The sequence below is a fragment of the Xyrauchen texanus genome, chromosome 19 (assembly GCF_025860055.1).
Source record: "Xyrauchen texanus isolate HMW12.3.18 chromosome 19, RBS_HiC_50CHRs, whole genome shotgun sequence".
Taxonomy (NCBI): domain Eukaryota; kingdom Metazoa; phylum Chordata; class Actinopteri; order Cypriniformes; family Catostomidae; genus Xyrauchen; species Xyrauchen texanus.
The window spans coordinates 2,487,242-2,500,844 of record NC_068294.1 but is presented as its reverse complement, the minus strand read 5'-3'; the positions used below and the strand labels follow the sequence as shown (position 1 = coordinate 2,500,844).

The 13,603-nt window shown below is 43.0% G+C and overlaps 1 protein-coding gene across 1 annotated transcript in view; it reads right to left on the bottom strand.

The window, feature by feature from the left end:
- The window catches only part of LOC127659495 (protein FAM199X), a 37,723-nt gene that overhangs the window by 2,257 nt on the left and 21,863 nt on the right, over positions 1 to 13,603 (bottom strand). Inside the window, exon 6 of the mRNA XM_052149349.1 lies at positions 829 to 1,077. Within this exon, the coding sequence (XP_052005309.1) occupies positions 829 to 1,077 (249 nt within the window). The remainder of the gene's footprint in view (positions 1 to 828; positions 1,078 to 13,603) is intronic.

The following is a 13,603-nucleotide window of genomic DNA, read 5'->3' as shown; positions in this document are numbered from 1 at the left end:
AGCTGTTTTATTCTACATGGAAAGGGTCCACACATGGGGCTGCCTTGTTGGAATCACATGACCAGCTGAATACTACTTGCTTAATCTCAGTAATCATCCTGTTATTTCACACTTTTACTCATTGATTAAAGTCATCATGACTGACTGTGAATACTAGATTTTAAATGATGCTGCATCCAAGCCACTAGATGTCAGTGTAAGTCCAAGATGACCCAAAAAGTTACTGAGTGCACCTTTAAAGAAAAATTAACGCATTACATTTTTTTATTAATCGCATATGTTAACGCATTAACGCTCTAATGGATATACACACCTAATCAAAAAAGTAATTGTATGTGTTCTGCAGAAGAAAGTTTACATTAGTTTGAGACTGCATAAGGGTGATTAAATGATGAGAACTCAACAGCTGCAACACACTCTAATGTATGCATCCAATGGCCAATGAGAATTTCAGACAGACAGATCCAGTTGTGTTGTACTAAATCCAATTTGCTGTATTCCCACTTGATTTCAAACTGACCCGGCTCTTTCTACGGTAAAGTTATTTTGAGAGGTGGAGAATGTTACACTTTGATATAATTTTTTTTTGTAATCGTGTAATTCTTAATTTATTGAATTGTTTCAATCCATTGTTTCAATTCAAAATGTTAACTGCGAAATCGCAGCAAAAATTTTGTGTTTGGTGTGCAAAGGTCTTATGAAACTTAAGAAAATAAAAATAATGGAATTATTGATATTTAAATTAAATTAAAATGTAATATGGTAATGAAAATGAATATACCTTTTCTCAGATATTAAAATGAAGGGCATTTCTGATGCCAAGATTACCTTAGAGTCTCGTATGCGCTCTGCAGCGGTGGCTAGGTTTCCATCACTGTGTGCGCGGCTGATGTTGGTGGAGGAGTTTGATCTGGTAGATCCAGTGCTGCTGCTAGAGCTGCTCACCATGCTGGCATTACTGCTGCTGTAAGCACTTATGCCACTGGTGCTGCCACTGCTCGCCACACTCCGCTTCCAAGCATCACGCAACACGCTCGCCCGCTGCCGTGGACTGTGCTCACGGATGTAGCTCCTAACCTATAACAAACAGAGCTTTACTAACTACAAGCTAAAGTATCAAAAACTGCAACAATTAGCGGTCTAATTTTGTGCTTACTATACAAATCTAATCTGTCTGTAGTACACTTCAGAAAAAAATCATAATTTACTCTGTATGTGTATTTTCCATTTGGACGGTTATTCCTTTTAAAGCCAAATGTAACCGACAAAGTTTTAAACTTTGATTAAAGTGCAGCGATTGATTGACAGGTGAGTAGGCGGTGATTCGCTTTTGTTTGAATGCATTAAAATGGATAAGCATATACACAACAAGCTCATTAAGAACACGCAGGTTTTTGACCACCTCTGAATGTGGTTGCAGGGTTTCAGACTGCAGCTTAATGGTCACAATTTTGCAACCATTTTTCCTGACAGTTGCAACCATTTCATAAAATTGAGTGCGGCTACAAAATTGGCCAACTCTCTCCGATGCGCTTGAGAAAAAAACGATAAAAAAAAATTAAAAAAGTTAATTTTTTTTCTAAAGCACACTCAAACACAGCAAAGTTGACTGAAGTGCTGAACAGATAAAAGATCTAATATATAGTAAAGAAAAAAACAATATTGCTTGGCCACCTTGAAATAGTTACATCAGGTACCTAGAGAGGATACACACAGTGTTTTTTCTTTCTTTATATTTTTTTAATCTTTAAATAAATCTAAAGAAGAGCATGCTATGGATTAAACTGTGTCAGCCCTCATACCCAAATTAACATGTACAACATCAGCAAGGATACCTATATTTGCTCCAAGTTAAATTAAAATGAATAACTTAACCTTAATTAATTTACGTATTGAATCAAGTCTTAGTAAAGGCGATAGTAAATAAAAACTTTACAGCATTTTAGATAGTGTGTTATGAGACATTATGAGCAGTTCTGTTCACTTACACTTATGTTACCAGGTGTATAATCGCCATTACATTTTTTGTTTTCAAATTAAATAAAATTACTGTGTTATTTACAATTTATTTTCCAAAAAATGTCAGATAAATGTGCTTTTTAAGTGTCACTCTTCATTCCAGCCCACATAAGAATATTAACAATTCTGTTTATAAGAATATTTTGCTAAAAACCAATCTGTTCATGCCAATCTCCAAATCATTGCTATGGAATTTCCACAAAGCTTATCAGCACGGCTAATGGACAGAGAATCATGAGTGCAAAGCAGGTGCGTTTACTCGTGGACCGGTCTCGAACTCAAAAACTGTGGTGTGGGTCATGGAATTTAGCACAAATTATTTGTTGAAAACCTCTATAAAAACACCAAATCCCAAATGTTCTAGTATATAACCCAAATAATCTAGTTAGTGGTACTTGCAATGCAAAGCATCGCTATTATAATCTCACATACTTTACTCACATTAACCTTCTTCCGCACCTTTTGGCATAGACCAACGAATGAGTTGTCAAATAAACCGGCCTATTGAGGACACCTGTGCTATGTCTTTTCTAAGTGGTAGGTGGTATGGCGCACCCCTGGGGGGCAAAAAATGTCCCGAAAAATCCCATTGACTTTGCATTGCGCCAAAATTTGTTTGATCATATATCTGGATGGACTCATTTAATTCAGCCTAGCAAGCAGTTTTGGAGCATTACATGAGATAAGGGGTAAGATATATCCCTGGGGGGTAAAACCGGCCCAAAAATGCCCCATAGGCATACTATGGCAAGGGTCTCACCCATGAAAACAATTGTTTTATTCATACTATGACAAGACACTGAAGTTTGTGGGATCATATCTCCCAATCAGAATGTCGTACAGACATGGGGCAGGCTCATTTCACTCAGGCTACCAAACAGTCTTTAAGTATCACCTTTGAAATGGTGTTGCCACACCCTAGCAAACATTTATGGCACGCTAGCTACCACCCCATAGACTTCCATTCAAAATGGCTCAGAAGTCTATCTTCAAAACAGAATGTCGTAGAGACTTGCAGATTGACTCTATTGAGTCAGGTTAGTAAGCAGCCAATTAGAATCACTCACTGGTCACTGGCTAGCCATGCCCTAGCAACCATTTAGAGCACCCCAGAAACCAGCCTATTGACTTCCATTAAAAATGGATGAGAAGGATATCTTTGGATCAGAATGTCATAACCCTAGCAACCAAGTAAATCAAACAAATATCTCTGCACCAGAACATCATAGCGACTTCTGGGTTGGCTCATTTGACAAAGGCTAGCAAGAAGCCTTTTGAGTAGCACCCTGATAACTGTCTAACAACCAGATGGGTTTAGCCTAACAACAGAGTAGCAAAACACATATATTTGCACCAGAACATCGTAGAGACATCTGGGTTGGCTCATTAGAAGCCTTTTTAGTATCACCATAATAACTACCTAGCAACCAGATTACCAACAGAGTAGCAAAATGCATATCTCACTCAATCAAATCAAATCCCTTTAAATCAAATCACTTTATTGTTACTCAACCATATACACAAGTGCAACAGTGGATGAAAGTCTTGGATGCAGTTCCGAGCAACATATAAATGTCTGTAAAAACACCAGGCAGTTGGTTCGCGCACACTCTGATGATGCGGCCCGGATTGCCATCTGGACCTGCGGCAAGATTTTGTATTCCCTTTGAAGTCTATGATGATATTAATTCCCTGCCACATGCTTCTAGAGTCGGTGGAGTGGAACTGTCCTTCAATCTTGTCCCTGTACAGGCGTTTGGCTGCTCTTCGGAGGGCATAACTGGCTTTTTTATGATCCTCCGCATTCCCATAATTAAAAGCAGAGGTCCACATATTAAGAGCCGCACGAATATCGTTCATAATAATCCAAGTTTTTTGGTTTGGGTAGATCCGTATAGTTTAGGTCAGTAATCTGTCATCTATACACTTCTTGATGAAACACGTAACAGTATCCGCGTAGACCTTGATGTCATCATCAGACGCGGACCAGAACATCTCGCAGTCCACGTGATCAAAACAGTCTTGTAGCATTGAATCTGATTGTCGGACCAGCACTGGATCATTCAGAGGTTGGGTGCTTCCTGCTTCAGTTTCTGCCTGTAAGCGGGCAGAAGCAGAATGGAAGAATGGTCCAATTTGCCAAATTGTGGGTGGGAGAGGGATTTGTAGCCATCCTGGAAGGGAGAGTAGCAATGGTCTAAAACCCGGTCCCCTCATGTGTTGAAGCTGATGTGTAGTATTTCAGTGCTACTGAGATGAGGTTGGTTTTTTTTAAAGTCCCCGGTCACAATGAACGCTGCATCTGGGTGCGCAGTTTCCTGCTTGCTTATACTCCCATACAGTTCCTTGAGTGGCCAGTCTGTGTCGGCTTGTGGTGGGGGATGTACACAGCTGTGATAATGACCGCTGTGAATTCCCTCGGTAGCCAGAATGGTGACACAGAAGAAGCATGAGAAATTCCAGATCAGAAGAGCAGAAAGACTTGATAAATGTACGTTCCTCTGATCACACCATGATTTTGTGATCATAAAACATAACCACCTCCTCTACATTTACCTAAGAGGTCTTTCACTCTGTCCGCTCAGTGCACTGTGAAACCCAAGAGTCTGGACCAGAACATAGTAGACATGCGGGTGGGTTCATTTTACTCTAGATAGAAAGAATCCCATTTATTGTTAACCTGGCAACTGCCTAGCAACCAGATGGAACACTCTAGCAACTGTGGAACAACACTAAGAAAATCTGCACCAGAAAATCCTTCAGTCGTGGGGGTGGCCTCATTCAGCTTGGGGCAGTTAGTGGGACTTTGTGGTGACAAATTTTGCCACGGTAAACAGGATACTATCTTAAAATTATATTAAATGGCCAGCCATGAACAGACATAAATTGCAAGGCTTTTCAATCCACACATTGCAACGCTTACAAAAACATATGCATTTACTATAGTTACACAAACTTTATCAACTATGCCATATGGGTAGAAATTAATTATTTTCATACTAAATATAAAATAGTTCTACAGCTGGTATTCAACCAGAATAAGCTTAGTACCACTGCAATCACTGCATTAATTAGTCATTAGCAGCTCTAAACCTCAAAGGGGTGCTATAACCATAGAATTTTAACAGGCCAGAACTGAACACCTCAAAGCTCTTTCTCTTTTGATGTTTTGAGTCGGCAACTGGTCTGTGACAAGAAGTCTCAGATCTCACGATGAATGGTCTTGTAGTGTGGGTATTCCTGCGACATGCTGAGACTAGTCGCAAACAGCAGGTTTCAAATTAGCTAGATATCTAGATGTCTTGTAGTCAAGTGTGCACAGTATCCCGATGAGCGAGAGACCGAAACTGAGCAACGGCCTCGAAATACATGTGAAATACAGGAGTGCAAAAGGAGCACAGCGTATTGGGAAGCAGGAGATAAACAGTAATTTGAAAATAAAATAAAACTTCATCCACACCTCTTTATTATTATTTTTAGCTGTTTTTCGTATTTTTGAAAGTGGTCTATCAATGAGATAACATTCTCTTTACATCGTTGCATGCCTCAGCAGCAACGAGATGATCAGTATGAAGTAAATAGTGTTAAAATTGTGTTACTCTTTACAATAAGATTCTATAAGTGAACATTAAAAAATGCAACAGCTAGCATAAAATAACAATGAACAATACTTTAACCAAGATTAATAAGTGCGGTAAATGTAAATTTCTATTTAATTTTCTATTTTGGCGGCCAAAAGTTTGGAATAATATACAGATTTTGTTCTAATGGAAAGAAATTGGTACTTTTACTCATCAAAGTGGGATTCAACTGATCACAATGTATAGTCAAGGCATTAATAATGTGAAAAATTACAATTTGAAAAAAAAACATCATAACTTCAAAGAGTTCTCATGAAACAATCCTCCATGTGCAGCAATGAAATCTTTGCAGATCCTTGACATTCTAGCAGTCTGTTTGTCCAGATACTCATGTGGCATTTCACCCTACTTCCTGTAGCACTTGCCATAGATGTGACTTGTCTTGTCAGGCACTTCTCACGCACCTTACAGTCTAACTGATCCCACAAAAGCTCAATGGGGTTAAGATCCATAACACTCTTTTCCAATTATCTGATTCCAATGTCTGTTTCTTTGCCCACTCTAAACTTTTCTTTTTGTTTTTCTGTTTCAAAAGTGGCTCTTTCTTTGCAGTTCTTCCCAAAAGTCCTGCACCCCCGAGTTTTCTCTTTACTGTTGTACATCAAACTGGTGTTGAGCGGGTAGAATTCAATGAAGCTGTCAGCTGAGGACATGTGAGGCGTCTATTCCTCAAACTAGAGACTCTGACGTACTAATACTTTTGCTTAGTTGTACATCTGGTCTTCCACATCTCTTTCTGTCCTTGTTAGAGCCAGTTGTCCTTTGTCATTGAAGATTGTATTGTACACCTTTGTATTACTTTTTTTGGCAATTTCAAGCCATTCCTCAAAGCAATAACTGACAAGTTTCTAGAGAAAGCTGAAAATATTTTGCCATTTTTTACCTAATATTGACCTTAAGAAATGCCAATTTATTGCATACTGTGGCAACTCAAAAACAAAGACAATCTGTGGCAGGGCGGAGGGCGGGGCCGGGTCGTGATCCTACACACCCGGTCCCGTATTAGGCTAATTATGCCTCCGTGAGGGATAAAGGCTGACTGCAGGGGATCGTGCGAGATCGTTCCTGTTACAGGAAGTACCCCCCCATTTTAATTATTTCTGTTTCCCTCCCCTTGTCCCCTCCCTCGTCCAGGTAGATGGGGATGACCTGCCGGCAGACTAGACGTAAAGCACGCCCTCCCCCAGGGAAAGGGGGGGGTTTACGTCAGGCTGGGGCCTCCCCAGCCTGAGAGAACGAGGGAGGAATGTGGCAGGGCGGAGGGTGGGGCCGGGTCATGATCCTACACACCCGGTCCCGTATTAGGCTAATTATGCCTCCGCAGGGGATCGTGCGAGAGTGAGAGAGATCGTTAGCGGACATGCCCGTCGTGTGTGTTTGTCTTCTTTTAAGTTTATCATTAAACTATTATTTATATTGAAAAGCCAGTTCTCACCTCCTCCTTTCCATTGATCACTTTACACAATCTTAAGCTTCATTTAAAAATCCAAATAGCGCTCAGCAGTGTCTGATAAAAGTACTTTTTTGAAATAGTAATGGTACTGTTTTACATCAGTAATGTCCTAACTGAACTTTGTGATCAGTTGAATGCAGTGGCAATTTCTCAGGGCCACCAAAGCCTTCTCTGCTGGTGTAAATTGCCTAATAAATACATATTTTTTCATCCTTTCATTCTCATTAACCTTTTTGCCTATGTATTTTCAATCACTTTCCACTCCTAATTAATCTACAAATGAACACAAATCATATGCCTGAAGCTGTGCTCCTTAGCCGAAGCAGTCTGAGTCTGAGCTCCACCCCATCAGGCCTTCAGAATTTCCACAGAATCCCTCAACAGTGCAGTCAATAGGCATCTTAAGTCAGATTGTCAGATTCATCAGCCAATTAGATTGATTTATTTTTTTCTTGGTGGGTGTGGTCTTTAGGATATGTCCTGGTCAAGGCCTTCTAGCTGGTCTTGAGTGACACAATCATGAGTGATGTAATTTGTAAATATAACAGGGTTCAAATGGAAAGGAAGGGAGGAACCGAAAGAAGCATCAAAGTAATGCTTTTAATAAACTTTAATAAACACAAAGACATACAAACGTAAACGCATACAGGGCAGCTGCCTGTAGCTCTCTCTCTCTCCCAAACTACCACATCTTATTGCACGAATCCCTCTCCTCAGCTGATTAGCCCGTTCTGGCACCGCCCTCCTCGTCACAGTACAATTTCTTTTAATAAACATTAGCAAATATTTGAAAGGGTTCTGTGGAGAAACACGTTAAACAATTTCCTGTAACACATTTTACTGTATTATTTAGGAATTTATTAAAATACCTTTTAACGCTTAAGCAAATCATGACTTTTTTTAGATAATTATTTTTTACAGAAAAGTTTAAAACACCTATTTCCCTCTACTAATTCAACAGGGGGAGGGAGCTGTTTAGATCTTTGTTTGAGGTAAAAAAAAAAACACCCTGTTTAGACCTGGTATTAAGATGTATTTCGGGGTGATCTGATCACATGTTGTCAGCACTAAATCCAGGTCTAAAATCACATACGAATGTGGTCACACATTTGAAGTGTAAATGTTATCCATCCTGAATGCGTCCTAGACAACAGTGAACACCACCCCTCAACTGTCAGTGAACTGCTGCGCTAAACAAGAGTTTACATTTTGTCAGTTACGAGCGACTTTAAAAGAAAATAACCTTCCAATTGGAAAATTTGAAAAAGCAGATACATTCATTGCATGAGAACTTCACGGATCTTCTTCAGTATGTCTGAAATCAACATGCAGAGACACAGATCTGATATATTAACCAACATCTGATACTCTGGTTAATATAGGAAATCCACTAAAATGATGGATAATTCTGCTTGAAATGTTACGCTTGTGCTTGGATTAAATTTCAGCTCCATCTGGGAGAAACACAGATTTTTTTTGGCAATTTCTTTGTCATTTCTGACTTAATTGTACTTTAATATCATGCAGTAACACAATGACAGAGTGACTGATGTATGTTGTCATAAAACAGAGACTCTCCCCTCTGTGTATACAGCAATGTGTCTCGTCTGACCACATGTGATCGTTTCAACCCAAACGCATCTTAACTGACTCTTCGCTAAGCTCCACCCCCCTTGGTTACAGTTGCTTGCTCTGACAAGCTCTGCAGAACTCCCCATAGGAATGAATGAGAGATTGCCATAAACATTTTAAGGACCCGCGGGTACCCTGTATGATGTGGTTAACTTACTGAGACCGAATATGTCTCCTTCCTGAGCGGTATAATGGCTGCGTGGTCTCATGGTGTTTACACTTGTGTACTATTGTTTGTACAGATGAACGTAGTTTGGTTGTACTGATGAACGTAGTTTGGTGTAAAAAGTGCTAATTAATCCCAGAACAACAGCAAAGAATCTTGTGAAGATGCTGGAGGAAACAGGTAGACACATATCTACAGTACATCCACAGTAGTCTACAAAGGCAGAACTACATAGTCATAAAACCTGACTGCAGCCTGTAGAAACACTCAAAAGACCTGATAACACAAACGGTACCAAAATCAAACAAAGGGAGTCCAAGACAGACTACAGATCCTTGCTCACTTTATATCATCCTATTGGATGAAGCACACGACAGAACGCGTCCCTCAACCATGATATTATCGAGAGTATAAAACCTTGGAGATTCCTCCCAAGCTTTGCTTCCAGGGACATGTGCCATGTCTAGTTGCAGCCCTGCTGCTCCCAGGAGTCACTTTGTTGCCCAAGGAAGTAACGTACATACCTGAACTTTGGCCATACAATCTCCATCTTGCTGGACAAGCTGAGATTTCTCTGTGTCCCACAGAGCACGCTAGCGGTTCTGAAGGATACTGCTGAGCAATCCGCGTCTCACCCTTTTTCCTGCAGATATGAAGAAAGAAGAGTCGACTTTGCTGATTTCTCCAACAACCCACCGATAATCAGCCGCCGTACTGTCCGCCGACAGAGCGAGGAAATGGCCTCCAGTCATCACCCGAGCTTCGAGGAACAGAGTCAGAGTCAAACGACGGACGAACACACATTCTATCTGTGTCCTCATGCGACTCCAGAATTTTGACTGACTTGGGTGACAGTGTACTGGAAAAAGGTCAAAGGTCATTTCCAAACATCCTATCCCGACAAAGATGGTAATGATGAAGCCAACCGCCTTGCCAAGCTAGGCACAGAACAGGGCACGGCCTGAGTGTTCAGAGAAGCTTCAAATTATCCAAAAATGTGCGGTAAATGAAATCAACCGTCGGCAGGCAAATGGTGAGAAGACCCGCAGACCTACCCACAGACTGCACTTGGGACAGACACCCGGCGATGCAGATCTGATCACCCTGCAGGAGCAAGACCTAGCAATCCAAAACCATCCTGCAGCGGGTTGCAAACCCTGCAACACAAGGAGCCTCTCAAACCCTACCTTGTGCGTCGGAGGAGCTACATGCTCTCCTTCGCTACCAGCCGCGTCTTAAACTGGAGAAATGTTTGTTGGTCTATACCCAAACTGACCTGGGACCATTGATCATAGGGGGGTGATGATAGCCCAAGCTCATGACTGCCCTGTCGGAGGCCACCTGGGTTTCAAGGCCGCCCTCAAGACCCTCCAGCAAGTTGTTTACTGGCCATCGATGACACCTGGCCCTATATCAAATGATGCCTGGTCTGTAGACAGGCTACTGGATCAGGCCACACTCCAAAACAGAGGGATCACGTTCCTGTGGTCCCAACTCCAGCTGGATTGGATTGGACCAGTCCCCAAGTATTAACAATTACATCCTCACGGTTACCTGCGCTTTCACCAAGTAGCTGGATTGCCTCCCTGCTCCAAATAACACCCCCACCGCAGACCTGCTGCTGAACCATGTGTTCAGCCGCTGGGGCTATCCCTCTCCATTGATTCGGATTGAGGCACCCATTTCACCTCAAGCATCATGACTATCATGTACGAAATCATGGTCTTGGAAGTCTACTTCCACATTCCGTATCAACCCCAGTCATCTGGACAGGTCGAACAGGCCAACCACACCATTATCAACATATTTTAAAAAGTATGTTAACAGCAATGGCAGAGATTGGGATGTGAAACTCCCCCTGATGCTGATGGCCATTAGGTCTACTCCGAACCGCTCCACAGGAGTCACATGTTCGAATGATGACTGGACCTTCCGCTACACCTTCTGTACCACCCTGAAGAAGTCAGTGTTGCAACCGCCTATACAGCGAATAAGCCAATAAGTGATGGACCTAAGTGACCATCTTCGGGCCACATTCGCGTGGGCACAGGAGAACTTGGAAGGCAGCGTCAAGGGATCCAAAGCCTACTATCTTTCCCACAGGAAAGTGTCTCACTGAGAGTACAAAGTAGGCATTAAGGTACTCTATTTTAGGTTCACCAAAACTGGCAGGAATCTCTAAAACGTTCCTATTACGTTGGTCAGGCTCCTCCGAGATAGTGGGAAATCTCTGTCTAGTAGCCTACTGCATCAGGATCAAAACCAAGTCAAAACCAAGTCAAACACTGGCATACAAATGGTTCCATTCGAATCAGATTAAGCTCTTCAAGCCGTTTTCACTCCAAAGGGGAGAAGTCAAGTCAAGTCGAGTTTTTATTGTCGTTTCAACCATATACAGTTAGTACAGTACACAGCAAAACGAGACAACGTTCCTCCAGGACCATGGTGCTACATAAAAACAACAAAGGACCAACACAGGACCACATGAGACTACACAACGAAATAAAATACCTATATAAAATACCTATGTATACCTATATAAAGTGCACGTGCAAACATGTGCAAAAAGTACGGGACAGTACAACAAATTTCTGACAATGAACAGGACAATAGACAAAGTGCAGCGCCGACCAGTACACAGTAGTGCAAAAAGATTACAGTTTCTAAAAAATAAAAAAAAAAACATAAACATAACATACTATGAGATAGTGTTCTATACACATAGCAGTTATTGGGGTAGCAGACAGTTATAAAGTGACAGTAATTAAAGTGCAACTCAGGACACGTGTGTGTGTGTCAAACCAGTCACTGAGTATTGAGGAGTCTGATGGCTTGGGGGAAGAAGCTGTTACACAGTCTGGCCGAGAGGGCCCGAATGCTTCGGTACCTCTTGCCAGACGGCAGGAGGGTAAAGAGTTTGTGTGAGGGGTGTGTGGGGTCGTCCACAATGCTGGTTGCTTTGCGGATACAGTGTTTTTTGTAAATGTCTTTGATGGAGGGAAGAGAGACCCCCAATGATCTTCTCAGCTGTCCTCACTATCCTCTGCAGGGCTTTGCGGTCCGAAACGGTGCAAGTCCCAAACCAGGCAGTGATGCAGCTGCTCAGGATGCTCTCAATAGTCCCTCTATAGAATGTAGTGAGGATGGTGGGTGGGAGATGTGCTTTCCTCAGCCTTCGAAGAAAGTAGAGACGCTGCTGGGCTTTCTTGGTGATAGAGCTGGTGTTGAGGGACCAGGTGAGGTTCTCCGCCAGGTGAACACCAAGGAATTTGGTGCTCTTGACGATCTCCACAGAGGAGCCGTCGATGTTCAGCAGAGTGTGTTCACCTTGTGCTCTCCTAAAGTCAACAACCATCTCTTTTGTTTTGTCCACATTCAGAGACAGATTGTTGGCTCTACACCAGTCCGTCAGTCGCTGCACCTCCTCTCTGTATGCTGACTCGTCGTTCTTGCTGATGAGACCCACCATGGTCGTGTCATTGGCGAACTTGACGATATGGTTCGAGCTGTGCATTGCTGCACAGTCGTGAGTCAGCAGAGTGAACAGCAGTGGACTGAGCACACACCCTGGTGGGGCCCCAGTGCTCAGTGTGGTGGTGGTGGAGATGCTGTTCCCGATCCGGACTGACTGAGGTCTCCCAGTCAGGAAGTCCAGGATCCAGTTGCAGAGGGAGGTGTCCAGGCCCAGCAGGTTCAGCTTTCCAATCAGGTGCTGGGGAATGATTGTGTTGAATGCTGAACTGAAAACTATGAACAGCATTCGAACGTATGAGTCCTTATTGTCTAGGTGGGTGAGGGCCAGATGGAGGGTTGTGGCGATGGCATCGTCCGTTGAACGGTTTGAACGATACGCAAACTGCAGTGGGTCTAGTGAGGGGGGCAGCTGGCTCTTTATGTGCCTCATGACGAGCCTCTCGAAGCACTTCATGATGATGGGTGTAAGTGCGACGGGACGGTAGTCGTTGAGGCAGGACACTGAAGACTTCTTTGGCATGGGGATGATGGTGGTGGCCTTGAAGCACGTTGGAACGACGGCGCTGCTCAGAGAGATGTTGAAGATGTCGGTAAGAACATCTGCTAGCTGGTCTGCACATCCTCTGAGCACTCTGCCAGGAATGTTGTCTGGTCCAGCAGCCTTCCGTGGGTTGACTCTACATAGAGTTTTCCTCACATCTGCCGTGGTAAGACAGAGCACCTGGTCGTTGAGAGGAGGGGTGGTCTTCCTCGCCATCACGTCGTTCTGCACTTCAAACCGAGCGTAGAAGTCGTTCAGCGCATCTGGAAGGGAGGCATCTTTGTCACAGGCAACTGATGTTGTCCTGTAGTTGGTGATGGCCTGGATGCCCTGCCACATGTGCCGCGTGTCACCGCTGTCCTGGAAATGACTGTGGATTCTCTGGGCATGTGCGCACTTTGCCTCTCTGATTGCCCGTGACAGTTTGGCCCTAGCTGTTCTTAGGGCTGCCTTATCGCCTGCTCTGAAGGCGGAGTCTCGGGACCTCAGCAGCGTGCGCACCTCCGCAGTCATCCACGGCTTCTGGTTGGAGCGTGTGTTGATGGTCTTGGAGAAAGTGACATCATCAATGCACTTGCTGATGTAGCTGGTCACTGATGCTGTGTATTCCTCCAAGTTGGTAGAATCGCCATATGTTGCAGCCTCCCTGAACATGTGCCAGTCAGTACACTCAAAAC